Raw genomic sequence first — 15,185 nt, 5'->3', positions numbered from 1 at the left:
ATTATTGACGACATAACCAAACAGTGGTAGAAGGAATTTATACAGCCTGGCATAGGTGAAGATGAAGTTGCGGACACCTCGATCGACCATCAATGAGGAGGAGGGAAATATTGTAGTTGTGAGGTAAATTAAAATGTGATTCACTCGCTGAAGCTTGACAATAACGTTCTATCTGGATGTCTGGCTGGCTATCTGGCACTGTCTGCTGTGTAATAAATATATTCAAGTAGTACCGATGTTACCTTGATCGTTTTCACATGCTACTCAGTTGGATTAAATAGTGTCGTGTCCAGCTAGTTCGCCTACAAACGGTCTCTTGCGTCCCCGAACGTGGCGCTAGCTACTGTAGCTAGCAGTGGGAATTAGAACGTGAATGTTAGCTAGTTAGCTTTAACGCTCGCAGGCTAGCTACATGCCGTCAGTGCCATTTTTGCATCTATGCATGTTGATGCTAAGTTAGAGCACTAGCCAACTAGCTAACATAAGTTAGTACAGTTTGCTAAAATTACCGAGCCCGGATATGCGACTGCTTGTCATTTGATTTTGCTAGGTAACTTGTAACTAGCTAGCATATTGAAAACGATAGCATATATAAGTGAACTACGTTAAATCAGGTCGGATATGTACCAGTTAGCTAGGCGCTGAGCATTTTTCTGCTCGATATCAGTGTGGCATAAGGTACTGTCTGTGTGTCATTTCGTGAACATTTACTTAAGACGTTGGTTTGGTAGTCTAACCTCTAAGACACGTTTAAATCTCCCACATTGTTAAACGCATAACGTTACCATTGTGCGACCTAACCATAGCATTTTAGTGTATTTCAACTGTCAGTCGCTGGTTAACGTTATCTAACCATTTAAGCTAACATTGACAGCTAGTGGTTGCTGCTTAATGGTGTTTTCTTAAAAATTTCTAACGTTGTAGTATGCTTGCCCTTACAACTGATTTGCTACCTGGCTTACTGAGCATTCAACCAAATAAAGCTGGCAGCTAATGGAGGCGAGAAGCACTTTTTTGCAGTTTATCTCGAAAAGCACAGTACTAGCTAAATTATGCTTTCAGCACTTAATAATATATATTTCGATGGACGTAACGTTAGCAGATTGTATGCTGATAGCTAATGGCTGAAGCAGCGATTGTGATGCAGAAGACACTCCAGTTGGCGTTTCGCCGGTGAGACAATTTGTTACGTTGACAACGTTAGGTAAATTTCGAGTTACCACAGGGTGGCGCCCTGCTGTAATCTTTCCCTGTCGCCACGCCTCTTCTCCGAGTCTTTAAACCCGGTTTAAAGGGACTGTTTCCTGGACACAACGAAAGGCACAACGAAACTCGACTATCACATCTAACATTTGGCGTTTAGTTTCGGATTTTGTAGGGTTTGTGTTGGCCAAGCGAAGCCGACTCCGAGTCGAAGAGAGTTCGTAACTTAGGCTACTGTAAATTAATTTGGCTAGCTGACGTTTGCTAGTTTTGGATTTTGGAAAAAAAAATCCCTACCGGATTTGAGGATGACAGAATCTGTATGCTGACTCTACATGGTGAGAACTTAAATTGTAGTAATGTAATGTTAAGTTTATAGACATGTTCTGTCCGTGTCTGTTGCCAGCTGTTGCATAGGCCATAGCTAACTTTGCTAGACATGTAATTAGCAAGTTAACTAGTGTTGGAAAAATGTCTGTAGAGCTGTCAGGAGTCTTCTCTGTTGTATTAATCCTAATTGATTCGAGTTTAAGTTAGATGTACTTGCTAATTTTCGTCGCTATGCAGCGTCTAGTTAAATAGCATACGTTTCATTTTCAATACCGGCAGCTAACGTATACCTAGCTGTAACGTTAGCTTGTTTTCTGTTCGTTTGCAGCTTTCAGTTTTGTTAAATATGGAGTGGATGTACATAATTGGATTGGTGTCGACCCCTGATAAATGTAACGATTTACCCTGTTCATAATACGAAGTCTTCCTTTAAGAAATCAAAGCACACAATCCACTTTAGCGACGAAGGAACCTATCGAATCTTTTTGTTTAATGTAGCTAACGTTACTTGTTACTAACGCTAAATTTCGGTTATCCGCAATCTAGATGTCGTTGACACCAATACAAACTTTTGTGTTGCTGAGGGTAAAGGTTGCTAACCGTTTCGCTTTCAGACGACGACGCGCATGTATAACGTTCTACAAATACCACAAAGTAATATAGAAGTCACGACGTTCCATTCATTAGTTACGTACGAGTCTCCACACTATTCAGATTTGGTTTGTTAAGAACTCAGAGATTCAGAGATCTTTCTAAAGGTAAATATCATTGTTCTGAACTTATTCTGACTGAAAAGCGCAATCCCTTTGACAGCTGTCTTGTATACACTCATAAAATTGAATGCTATACTTTTTTTGCTATACTTTTTTAAAGTATTCCCATACACATCGTCTAGATACCCCTCTCTTTTGCCTTATGTCCTTCTTCCACAACTGAGTGACTTGGAAAACTTGGATGGAAGATGCTTGTGTGTTGTGTACGTTTATTTTTTACACACAGGAAGAACAGTCTCGTGGTTAAGGGTAGGAAAGGATACCTGTCTAATTTCCATATGGGGTATTGATTCTGTAGCCTGATACTTAACCTGGCTGGACTCCTGTACTTTTGCCTGAATTCCATCCTCAGAATCACTAAATATCTGTATGATTAATGGACAACATTGTTCTGAATGTAAGATAGTCAAATTACTTCCTTAGCACGTGTTTAATAATGAGTAATCCTGTTTCTACACTACAGGTCACAATCATTGTCCACACAGAGATATCACTCATTCACTTACTGTCAAAGGTTGTAACCGGGTTTACGGAGCAGCGTCTTGCTGTTGGTTCTGCTCGTCTAATGATGTGTGAATTGTGTGAAGGTGTGCAGTATCACTGGCATGTTGAAACAAGACCATATAACCGCAACAGCTGTGCCACACAGAAGAAAAACCATTAGTATTGCACACACCAGGAAATTAAAATGAGCAATTCTTGTATGGGGAATAAATCAAGTCACAGTTTTAACACTTGTAGTGCAGTTGAGGGATAACCGTTTTGGAACGGAAACCTTTGCTGGATATTGAAAAGCTGAAATGAACCCAGAAAATTTCTGTACCGTCAATTTTACGTGGTCATAATACAATCTTCATGGTTTACCATCCCCCAGTGTTTGCATGCAGTCACATTTTAAACTGATGTCTGTGTGGGCAGTTGAGACTAGGGAAGCGTTGTTGCTCCATTAGCCTGCTTGATGTTATTGACAAGAAGCAGCTCTTGAGTGCTTCCCCAGAGAGCTTAAGGAATTAGCAGGCCTACCACATGCCCTGTGCTTATGCTGTTTCTCTCTGCATACTGCACCTAGGCACTAACATATCCTGCTCTCTGAAGACCACATTATTATAGTATATTTTCAGTTTAAGTGGATTTGCTATCATTTCATTTCATTATATTTTCCGGAATATTGCATTATATAGGCTAGAGTAGCCTAGTCTAAATAATGATATATAAAGAGCCGGAATAGTGTGCACGTAATAACGAACATTATAGAACACACTTAGCGGGACTGTAACGGGTTTGCTGTGAACCCCCCCTCTCTTTTTTGCACCTTTAAAAATGAATAACCTTAAGTGTTACTGCTTTCTGAATGACTTCAGAAGTATTCTTTTGAGCAGCGCGTGCTATACGGACAACAAAATGATCTGTGAATGAAGAAAAGCGAATCTGAAAGCTTGAATTCATTTCAGTATTAAACGCTTTATTGTCGAGCCGGGGGTTTGAGTCTGGTGGAAGATTTCTCATTTCTGGCAGACTGCCATATCTGGGGAAGGCTCGTGGAAAAACCGCTTTCAGCGCTGGATTTCCACACGGTTCGAATATTGTATTTTCGCGCTCGCACTCGCCATGAAAGATTCTCAATGAACGGTTCCTGTCGGTTTCTTTTGCCGCTGATCATTTGGCATGCGTGGTGTCAAATAATTTTTTGCGTGGGGCAGTGAAAACTGGCGGAGGCAGGATCGGACGAGGACAGATGATTAGATTTGCTCTCGGCTGATATTAACGGTGCCAGAACAGCTTCGCCGCGTGTGGAATAGCAGATGTTGCGCCGTAGCGATAAATACAGATTTGCCGAGCGCATCCCTTCCATCTTGAGTCATGGGAATTAAGCCTGGTGGCTATTTCTGTCTGTTATTTTTCTTCCAGGTGCATTATTTCCACTTAGATAGGACAGCGGCCTCGCTCTCGCGGGTTTGTTTAATGCTCCGAGTGCCAGATCAATAATTAAGCGGGTTCCACCGCGAGCCTGCTGGAGCGTCTTGCTGAGGACATTGTTTAAAAGCCTCTTCGCGAGAGTTTTTCCTCACGGTGACAGCAGGCCAGCGAGATTGAGCTCTCCCGAAGCATCATGGGATAGCCATTAGTCGTCGTGGTTACCCAGAGCGTACCGGTCTGCCAACGACGTCTTAACATGTCGACTGCTAGCCATTAAAAGTGACGTTCATTTGACAGATGCATTCTGCGTTTGTCACACTGTCATTACGTTCAGATGAGGATGCTTCTGGATCATTCTTACCTCTTTCCAGGACTTAGAGGGAGAAATACACCACAGTAATTTTTACCTTTGTGCAGTTTCACTAAGAGTGCCAACACTTTATTTCTGACTCAGTGGGCTGACCCAGAGGTGCTATATTAAACCTGAGAGTGATGTGGGCTTGTGTGCAGTTTGCATCTGTGCAGAGTGAATGATTTACCCACTGTGTGACCTTATACCCCCTACAGTCTCACATTTATCAAACAAAATTAAGCACCATTTTTATTGTGCAAAGGAGATGCCACTCTATGCTTGCATAGCTCCTTACACCAACCAATTAGAATTTTAGCAGCAACAGTTTCTTGCCATTTTGGCCCTCTAGAATGCACTTCAGAGCAAATGGGGGGGGGCGATCAGCCGTCCCACATCGCTAACAGGACGCCGGCGCTGAAGAGACGGACGCCCGTATTGAGTCGCCATTCGCAAACCGCGGGTCCTTACCCACAAACCCTCGCTTTGCCCCGCCCCATCCGCTTCACCCCGCAGAGGCGGTAGCGAAAAGGGGATCCGCGACGAGATCGCCGACTCCTCTGAGGGCGTGTCCGCTAGGCGGGGCCAGCGCCGAGCATTCCGTAGCGGAGCGTCACGCCACGCCCGGAGGAGAGGCGGGCGGAACAGGAGGAAGGAAGCCACACCCTTTCAGAGCGTGCTTCTCGGGCGAGAAACAGGATCCCAAAGCAGCTTCTGACTCAGCGGCTGCAGGCTTCCCGTTCGTACCTGAGGACAGCGAGCAGGAATGTGCGCCTTGGGGTCGAGCGTGACTGAAGCCCGCCCGCAGGTGGCCCCGCCCACGGCCGTGTGCCTGCAGTGCCTCTCTGCTGTCAGTCATCCACTCATTCAGCTGGTTTCGCCGCCATGACAACAAGTCAAACCCGAATTTGCTTGAAGTTTGTCTGGGGACTGGTGGGAGGGTGGGCGGGGGGCGTCTCAGTGAGATCATGTCCCGGGCCCGCCGGTCTGCTCCAGACGGCGAGCTGTTGCGCCGTTGTTGCGTCAGGCGTCACCGAGTCGCGCGGCAGAAGACTGAGACGCGTAGCGGAGGCGCGGCGGCGCTGGCAGCCAGCAGAGCGGCGGAAACGTTCTGGGGCGCGTGGGCGTGCGAACGGGCCGGACGGGGTTTAGCTCTGAGCTCAGCGTGCCGCCCGCTTAGCGAGGAAATGCGCTTAGCCTCCCCCGGTACCCTAGCCTGTGGTCGAGTGTGCTGAGTCCTGTCTGTCAGAGCAGCCACACATCTGTATGCACACACAGCACTGCATCTCATTTGGCCTGTGCGAACGCCAGCGGAAGTGGTGTTCCTCTGTTTTGTTTTTCCGTTTGTCATCTCACGGCCTGCCTGAGCCGCTGCCTCCGCCCGCGGTTTGGCACCCCCTGGTTGGGACGGCTCCGCCCGTGGCTCCCAGGAGCACTCGGAGGTCCGGAACTTCTTCGGGAAGCCGCGCGTAACGTCCACGGCGACCGATTAGTCATTGGGCGCGTAAAACCCGGCTCCCTCCCATCGGACGCTCGAGATCTCATTTGGAGGATGTAATCGCGGGCGAGGAGGAAACGCCTCGCCTCCCTTCTGACGGCGCGCGTGCTGACTGGCCTGTTTGTCTCGCTTGTTCTGCCAGCCGGCGGCCGGGGGCGAAGGGTTGACTCCCAGGCCGATGTGGTGCGTGGAACCGGATCTCCATAGCCAACGATGCTCTCTCTAAAAGCTTCTCGGTCGACGGCCTGTTCCGATGTTCTCTGGCTCCTAGTATGACTGGGGGATGTAGCCGCGTTGTTCCTAGCCCTAAAGCAATCCCTGCACTTTAACTGTGGTTATAAATCTCACTGTTGAACTGTTGAACTGCTGCTCCTGTAGCCTCCGTTTTTTCCCCAGGAGTCGTAAGACCAGGAGCGAATAGCGGTATGGCGGTATAATCGCTCGGCGTGGGAGGCCGGAGGCGAAGATCAGCCGCCCTTACAGCGAACGGCTCATTACTGTAATTATCTGCTCAGAGGACTGAAGATCTTTCTGCCGGGTACTGTAGGGGAGACTGAAGCTTAGGAGTTTTTGGCTGTTTGCTTTGTGGTAATGCGCAGCAGCCATTTTGAGGAGTTTTTAAACACGGTTTCTCGGTAATTTAACAGCCCAGCTGGCTGCACAGGTGGTTGCATCGCTCTAAAACCCCACGCCCGATTCACTCTAACTACTGTGGTGCTTTGTTTCGAGTAGCACGCCCCACGTTTGCATTGCTTTATTTACCCAGTCGTTTCCTCTTGGCGTCAGCCACCGCATGTCTCAAAGTTGACAATGGGGTCCTAGGAGTTAGGCTTAGCCTTGGGTCCAGGCTGAGTTTTTACCTCGCGTCCTGAGTTCCCCCCCCCCCACCACACTTCCTCTTCATTCTGTTTTGGATGCAGAGAAGCAGCTCTTTGGTTTCCCAATGAAGGGAGGCGGCCGAACTGAGCATGAGGAAGTCCCGACGTCCTGGCGTCAAACACGGAACTGCGGTGAAACCAAACTCGTCTGTTTCGTGGGAGTCCTGAAAGGGCGCTTAGAGGATCTCGCCCGACGACCGTTTCCATGGAGTTTTAATGTGGCCCTTTCTGATTGGCAGGCGCAGCGCGATCACTGTAATTTACGCCATGCGAGACCCTTCGGTACGGCGGCGTTGACTCTTCAGACTGGTCATTAGCGCAGCGTTACAAAAGCTGTGCAGCGGGTTAAGCAGGCCGCTGCAGAATGAAGCCTCGCGGTTTCCCACATAACAAAGTGACGCTGTACAGAATTCCTCACTGGGCATCGACCCTTTTTAACCCTGTAGGAAGAGGCTCAGGCACTGTTTTCTGAGTGTCAGTATTCATGAGGAGGGGCGGTGGTTTCCAGGTTACGGTGTGGAGGGGAGGGACCGGCTCTTAGCGGCAGTCCCAGGTCGCCGTTCCCGTTCCCTCTGAAAGCGGCCGGTGCAGTCCCGGTGTTTCCCCAGCCCGTTTCGGTGTGAGGCCTTCCCCGTTCCCAGCGTGGCGCTCACCCCCGGTGCCCTCCTCCCCGGGCGCTGAAGGCTCCCGCGCAGGGCCGTCCCAGCAGGCCTCGCGGCCCTCCGTTACCCGCTCTCTGTCACGGGGGGGGAGCTGGCGTCATCCGGCTTCCAGGCTGAGGCACCTGGGCGTCCGCCCAATCCGGCGTGTTCCACGGGATTCGTCTGGCGGCTCTCGGCTGACTTCCCCGGATACAGGCAGGCGGGGTTCGGACTCGGCGTGCCGCCCAGCTCCGCCCCCTCGGCCTTCCGGCTTTTAAGAGCTCAGCGCAGACCAGCGAAAGTGGCACCTTGGGTAAGAAATGGGCTCAGCCCTTTAAAGGCTTGGCGGGTGCTTGTTGAAGTTCTGTTGACTGCAGTGGAAATGCGGCTCAAGTTTTTTTTTTTTTTTTTTTTGTGTGCTTGGGTAATCACTGTCAGTCTGTAGTCGTATCTTGCTCTAGCACCCAGAGCAAGATACCCCCGAATTGGTTGTCCTGTGGTCATACTCCGCTGACACTCTGACATACTGTGCAACTATAGCGCCAAGAATTTGTTACGCTGCAGTCACACCCCAGTCTAGCACCCTGCCCCCCCCCTCTGCGGTCATGTGGCGGTCATACCCACCCCCCCAGCGGTCATGCTTCGCTCAGGCGAGGCCCTGACAGCTGTGAGGGCTGTGCTCATGTCCCACGTGACCGGTGCCCCTCGCAGCACTAAACATCCTGCTGAGCCCTGCTGAGCCCCGCACCACCGCCAAAAGCGCTTCCTTTCCCGCCCTGAGGAATGGAGGGGGGGAGGCCCGGGCCTGTCAGCGTGGGGGGGGTGTAGTACACCTCAATACACCCGCGGGAGAGGCCCGGGCGGAGCCCAACGCGTCACGCTCTGAGTCAGCGCGAGGATCCTTCCTCCAGTCGCTCCACGCCTGACCCCGAGCGTCGCCAGACTCGTCCCGGTTGTTTTTTGGGGTTTTTTCCGACCCGCCCAAGGTTTCGCATTCGGCGCGTCTGCGAAAAGACAGAAAGACGAACGGAGCCCCGTGTGGCCGGTGTGACTCGCCACGCGAGCTGCCCGCGAGGAGGCTGAGTGAACAGGAGGAAGCCTTTCCCGAGCCCTTAAACCTGGAACACCAATGTGTGCCCTGCATACACTCTCAGCCCTTTCATCTCCCCATCCCCTCGCACCCCAGTAAATATCTGCTTTAGTCCTCCTGTTTACGTTCCTTTCATTATTTGTTAAGCCCCAAGCTCCTCAGTGCAAGTTTATACACTCAGTTTATTTCCTGAAGCAATTGAGGTTGAGTACCCTTTTGTACCTTCGAGCCTTGTGGGACAACAGTGCCCCATGTTGGATTTGAACCTGCGACCTCTGAGTTACGTACAGTATCTTAGTCTCTACTGCATGTTTATTCATGTATTAGAGACTCTGGGGATTTTCAAGACTAGGCTTGTTACAGTGTTAGATACTGTCTAGTCATAAGGTAATCAGAGCAGGTAAATTTAGACAGAAAAGTGACAAGTATTGCTGGGCTGAATGGCCTGTTCTCATCATTATGTTGTGTTATCTTAAGTTATGTCAGTGTTTTCTAGACAATAGATGCGTTTTTTCTGTGGATGTGTTTTTTCTGTTTTTAACGGGAGTCGGAGTTTCACACCGGTCCCTAAGCCCAGCCGTGACTGTCCCTTAAATACACGGTTGGCATGGAGTCGGGGCTTCTGTCTGTGCCCACGCGTAAAAGCGGTGAAATGGCTGTGGGTCTCTGCCCGGCCGGGTCGGCGTGCGGCGGCGAAGCGGGTGGCGCTGCTCGGGTGCGAGATGGTAGCATAATGACGGTCGTAAAAAAATTAAACCATAAAATTACCGTTTCTCAGAAAGTGACATAATTCAGCGTTTTCCCACCGCTTTCCTGGCTCTCGACAGAGCGAGCAGAAGGAAATATTTTTTTTCCGTGCGCAAAAGGAGAACGGGAGAGAAATCACATCTTTCTCAACGCGGCGCCTCCTGCTCTGAAGACATACGGCAGCCCGTTCCAGCACCCCCCCCACCACCCCCCACCCCCCTTCCCCTCCGTGAAGACGCTGCCTTTCATCTGTGCTGGCGAGCGCTCCGTGTTAGGTAGGCACTAAAGCGCACTCAGACTGCTCAGGCTTGAAGTGACGCGTTGACACCATCTTGGAGCATGGTTTATTATGCCATAAAAGGCACGGAATGGCCGCTGTAAACAGCCTCGCCGAGCGTACGGCTCTGCGCGGGACAGGGAGCCCCTGCCTCTGGTCACGAGGTGGCTCGAAAGGGAAACCCCTGGACCTCCGAAAATTAATTTCAGGTGCTTTATTGATCGTGAAAAGAACATTTTGATGCAGGTGGTCTAAAGGGATGGAATTTTAATTGAGAGATTGTGGAGGTTATCTGGAAAAGCTTTGTGTCCTTTTTTTATTTTTTTAAATGGTGCCGTTAGAAACCTGATTCCATTGGACTAAAGAGAGTTCTGGGTTTGACTCTGGATTGAAATTGCTAACCATGGGATTTTTGGGGATTTTGATGCCGTTTTAGGACTGTTTCTTCAGCAAACTAGAAATGTGGTGACACGGCCTACTACACAGTTTTTATTGGGGGAGGACTCTGTGGCCCCTGTCACGTCGGCCCCCCTTGGCCGGTATTTCTGTTTGAGTGACAGTCTGCAGTCTGTGAGATGGCGCCTGTCTGACCCCATCCCATCCCCTGTCTGTCTGTGTGTTCACCTGCACCCCCCCCCACACCCCCGTACTACAGACAGTGTGTAAGCCTCCCCCTCCCGCCCCCATACAGCAGACAGTGTGTGAGCCTCCCCCTCCCGCCCCCATACAGCAGACAGTGTGTGAGCTGCTCCTCCCCCAGCCCCGCTCCCATACAGCAGACAGTGTGTGAGCTGCTCCTCCCCCAGCCCCGCTCCCATACAGCAGACAGTGTGTGAGCTGCTCCTCCCCCAGCCCCGCTCCCATACAGCATACAGTGTGTGAGCTGCTCCTCCCCCAGCCCCGCTCCCATACAGCAGACAGTGTGTGAGCCTCCCCCTCCCGCCCCCATACAGCAGACAGTGTGTGAGCTGCTCCTCCCCCAGCCCCGCTCCCATACAGCATACAGTGTGTGAGCTGCTCCTCCCCCAGCCCCGCTCCCATACAGCAGACAGTGTGTGAGCCTCCCCCTCCCGCCCCCATACAGCAGACAGTGTGTGAGCTGCTCCTCCCCCAGCCCCGCCCCCCGGGTCACGAGCAGGTGTGAAATGGGTGCTTGTCGGCGGGAGCAGCAGCTGAGCGGCGGAATGCGAGCGTGAGCGGCGGGGCTGGCATTCCGACGCCGCCGGCTGGCCGTGCCGCCGTGTCACCATCATTAGCCTGTCAGCGGCTCTGTAATCGCTTCTCACCGCCGCGGATTCAGCCCGGGGCCCCCGGGAGAGGGAGGCGAGTCTGAGCGACAGGGAGGGCGAGCGAGAGAGAGAGAGGGAGAGGGAGAGGGAGAGGGAGAGGGAGAGGGAGAGGGAGAGGGAGAGAGGGCCGCTTCAGCGCCGTAACGTTTGCCAGCGTCTCAGAGGGGGCTCGGTTAGCATGTCGTTCCATTTCCTTGCGCGCCCCCGTGTCGTCTCTCGTGCGCCTAAGCCCTACGGCAGCACGGTTAACCTCCCAGCCGCGATGCTAGGCTGAATTCAGACACGGTCACCTCGCCCCGCCGCATTCCTGGCATCCGAACGGCCGGATGGGCCGGCGCTCTCGGGCCCTTCTGGTCCCGGCGAGGTCTGCGCACGGTGCGCTGCTTTTGTTTGTTCCGTTTTGCCACCGTGAGAAAGAGAAAGCCGCTCGCTGGGGTCTAATCTGATTTTGGGTGGCTAATCCGGTCAGGGGTACGTGCGCGGCGAGCCCCATCGAGCGCAGACGGCCTTTGAGCCGTCGCCGCTTACCCGACCTGCCTGGAGCGCCTGCCGGGCGGGCGCGAGCTCGCCCCCCCGTGCGCGTTCGGGCGCTGGGCCCGTCTTACCCCAATCAGCCCCCGAGCGCAGATTAGCTCGCTGCGCTTTCTAAGAACACGCGCGGCTAAATGAGTTGGCCCGATTAGGCTTTTTATAAAAGGCCCGTAAAAGCAGAAGCCGTGGGAAGCGTACGGTTCTGCGCGCTGAACGTGCGCTAGGCAGCAGACCGACTGGGGAACGTTTACAGAGTCCCCTCAGAATCATTTTGCTTGTTTCTTCCCCCATGAAATACTGGCCCGTCTTCATCCATCAGCCACTTGACCTTTGTAGTCTCCATGCAGCAATGTAGCTGCGCCCAAAAAAGGTCTCTTCTTTCAACCTGAGGTGCGGTGCAGGCACTCCGCAGACCTGCTGATCTGAGATCATGTGCCAGAGGAGATCAGGGCAGATAGTCTGCAAGTCTGCTGATCTCAGATCAGGGCAGATAGTCTGCAAGTCTGCTGATCTCAGATCAGCATCAGAAGAGACCAGACAAATTTTTTGTCTCATCTCATGAGCAAACCGATGAGTGCAGCGCACATGCTGATATCTGTCAGATTCACCCAGAGTGCCGAGCGGGAGATTTATTAACGAGCGTGGGGGACTCTTCCTCAGGCTCTGCTAACTCTAACTGCAAGTGGGCCAGTGAAGGTGGGGGGAGGGTGGGAGCTGTGATTTAGGAACAGAGCACTGCTGTATTTAATGCAGCGTGAAACTCTCCTGACCGTAATGTTCGAACCCTTGACCGAACACTGTAGCCCCTTTCCTGGCTAGCTCAGTAGCTGGGCTGTGTCAGTGTGTTGACCGTGAATGCGCAAAGGATTATGACTGTTTTTGCCCAGACAGACTGTGTCCCTGATGGGGTGTAGCGATTGGCTAATTCGGTATCCAGGGAGCCAGAGGGGGTAGGGTCAGGAATCTGTACGTACACAAAATTTGTTTGGAATTTGCGTTTGTGATTATAGGGTTCTATTTGCAGATGGTATAGTTGTCAGATATCAAGTGTTAAAACCTTGTATGTCCGATAGGTTGGTGCAGTTTTATAGCGCTGGGACTCGGCAGGGAGAGCCGCGTTAGCTTCGCGTCAGTCTCAGGCATGCCTGGAATCCGTATCGCTGCCGGTGAGTAATGCCTCCGCCTGGCAGCCGGCCCGGGGAAGGAGCGGGTCGAAACTCGCGCGATACGCCCACCCAAGCCGCGGTGTCGTAGCAGTCTGGCCCCGCCCCCCCCCCCCCCCCCGGTCGCCACGGACGCACAGCGATGAGGGTTACTGAGTGACACCTCTACAGGCTTCTTCTGTTACTGCTCCGGCTTCGACATTTAAACCAGGAGCGCTGCGTGGCGGGAGGGAAGCCGCCGTCTCTCGCGTCTGGATCGGCTCAGAAAGCGAGGAGCCGCTCTGCCCGCGAAACGGACCCGCCGCGGCCTGGTTCTTAAAGCCGCCCGAATTGACCCCGAACCTGGGCTGGCATCGGTATTCCGTGCAGTCGCACCGCGGACAGTTGTTTTATCATTTTGGAAGACGGCAGAGATTTGTTGAGGAAGATTTATTTGTTTGTAAGTAACGTATTTATGTCAGGCGAAATTGCGCTGTCCTTCTGTTTGTCATCCTGTCAAAAAAAGGAGAGGGAGGCGGAGTCTTGGCAGAAAGGTGCTAATTTTGTTTCTGTCTTGGAATAGGCTAGTTCAGGCTGCAGGCCACAACTATGAGAGCAGTTAAACCCATTTAAAACATTAGCTGTTGTAGAAACGTTTCGTTTCAGCAGGTCTCAGGTTTGTCAGGTTGAAGCCGTGGTCAGCCAAAATCGGACATGCGTTTGCCTTTGCTTGCCGTTATTTTAGCTGGTTAAGGCTGAGCGTAATGATACTGGATCGCAAACGACCAGAACGTTGCCGGGTCCATTAGTGAAACCGCTTGTCTGGTTGGACAGGATGTTTTGAAAGGGCTCTTTAGTTGGAGAGCTGTGATGTGGGTCCATTTAAAATGATGCTGCGCTGCCTGTTGCGAAGAAAGTATTTTTCTACATACGCACGGCGATGCGCTCACACACTCACTCTTTCTGTGTGTGTCTCTTTTTTACATGCATACGTGCTATGCATGTATGCATAAAAACCTTATATCAAGCACAGTAATCACGATTCATGTATTATAATATATGTGTGTGTGTGTTTGTCTGTGTGTGTGTGTGTCTGTGTCTGTCTGTGTGTGTGCGTGTGTGTGTGTGTGCGCGTGCGTGTGTGTGTCTGTGTCTGCCTGTGTGTGTGTGCGTGTGTGTGTGTGTCTGTCTGTGTGCGTGTGCGTGTGCGTGTGTGTGCGTGTGTGTGTGTGTGAGCGTGAGAAACGCGTGAATAGTGTGGGCTTTATTGGTGGGCTCTCAGGTACAAACGCGCTCTGTTTGCTAAGCGGTGAAGGCTTCTGATGATGTCAGAGGTTAGGGATTTTGTGAACTGCGGCGGAGTGGAGAGGACAATGGCTCTGATTCTTTCTCTGCGTGCTGCTGCGGTCACAAGCGTCCCTTTGAGTTTCTGTGCTGCTGGCTGCGCGAGTACATCGGGGGTCAATGAACCAGGCCGCAGCCTGCGGACCCCATTGTCTGCCTGTTACCCGCTCAAACCGCCCAAACCTACCGCCCTACCACTGCTGGAGAGAGCGGGACCGGGCGGCGGGAACTTCAGAGTGAGCTTTATCCCTGACAGCTTGTGTATGGCAGTTATCCCTGACAGTGTGTATATGGCAGTTATCCCTGACAGTGTATATATGGCAGTTATCCCTGACAGCTTGTGTTTGGCAGTTATCCCTGACAGTGTGTGAATAGTCGCCCAGTCAGCTGTTGTTCTCACTGAGATCGGGGGGGGAGTGGCCGCTCCGGTCTGTGGGCCTGTTCGGCCGCTGGCGTTCTTCCCGTCAGTAATGCGGGTGGCGCCCTCGCGTTACCACTATTCCCTGAGTCAGCAGAACCCCCCCCCCCCCCCCCCCAGGCTGGGGCTCGGAGCCGGAGACGCAGGAGCCTGGGAATGAAAAGCCGGCGGACTTTGCGTCTCGCGGCGGATTTTCATGCCACTGGAGTGACGTCGCTCCTGCCAGTTCAGATCAACAGCCTCTGTGTCAGCGGAAGAGCCTGATAGCGCAGCTCTGTCAAACATGCAGCTTCAGGTGGCTCGTTTTCCTATATTTTCATATCAGTGTTATCAGGTGTGCAAGGCTGAATATTCAAACCACCTTTTAGAGCACTGCATGCCCTTTTTTTTTTACCCTCCCCACCACACCAATACGCCATTGATTACAGGCACAGCTTAGTGACAGAACAGAGTCGACTGTAATATTATAGATTTTCAGCTGCAGTGCAGTGCATCAGACTCAGTTACTGCACTCCTAAGTGAAATGAGATACTATGAACAGCAGAACACCCAAACTAAACATGATGCTCTTTGTACTTATCAACACCACACAAAGGACTTTGCACACAACTTTATACCTTCAGTATAACCGTAGATAAAACCAAAGCGTAAATCGCATAGTCAGACAAAGAAAGTTCTGGAGAATAACCGTGTGTAATCGAGCCCTGGCTCTATCTTCCGTGCATTAGGAGCGATATTTTAAGCCGCTATGCATTTCC

General features: G+C 51.6%; 1 protein-coding gene across 5 annotated transcripts in view; it reads left to right on the top strand.

Annotated features, from left to right (window-relative positions):
- Window positions 1–15,185, top strand: part of dlgap4b (discs, large (Drosophila) homolog-associated protein 4b) — a 166,809-nt gene that overhangs the window by 139,069 nt on the left and 12,555 nt on the right. Inside the window, exon 1 of one of the 5 annotated variants that reach the window (XM_035388404.1) lies at window positions 1,309–1,541. The exons of the other annotated variants lie outside the window; for them this stretch is intronic. Coding sequence (XP_035244295.1) covers window positions 1,526–1,541 — 16 coding nt within the window. The 5' untranslated portion in view covers window positions 1,309–1,525. Of the gene's footprint in view, window positions 1–1,308; window positions 1,542–15,185 lie in introns of those variants that run through there. 5 annotated transcript variants of the gene reach the window in all.

The sequence above is a fragment of the Anguilla anguilla genome, chromosome 13 (assembly GCF_013347855.1).
Source record: "Anguilla anguilla isolate fAngAng1 chromosome 13, fAngAng1.pri, whole genome shotgun sequence".
NCBI lineage: Eukaryota > Metazoa > Chordata > Actinopteri > Anguilliformes > Anguillidae > Anguilla > Anguilla anguilla.
Note: the sequence above shows the minus strand (reverse complement) of the source record. Positions and strands in the feature narration are given on the sequence as shown.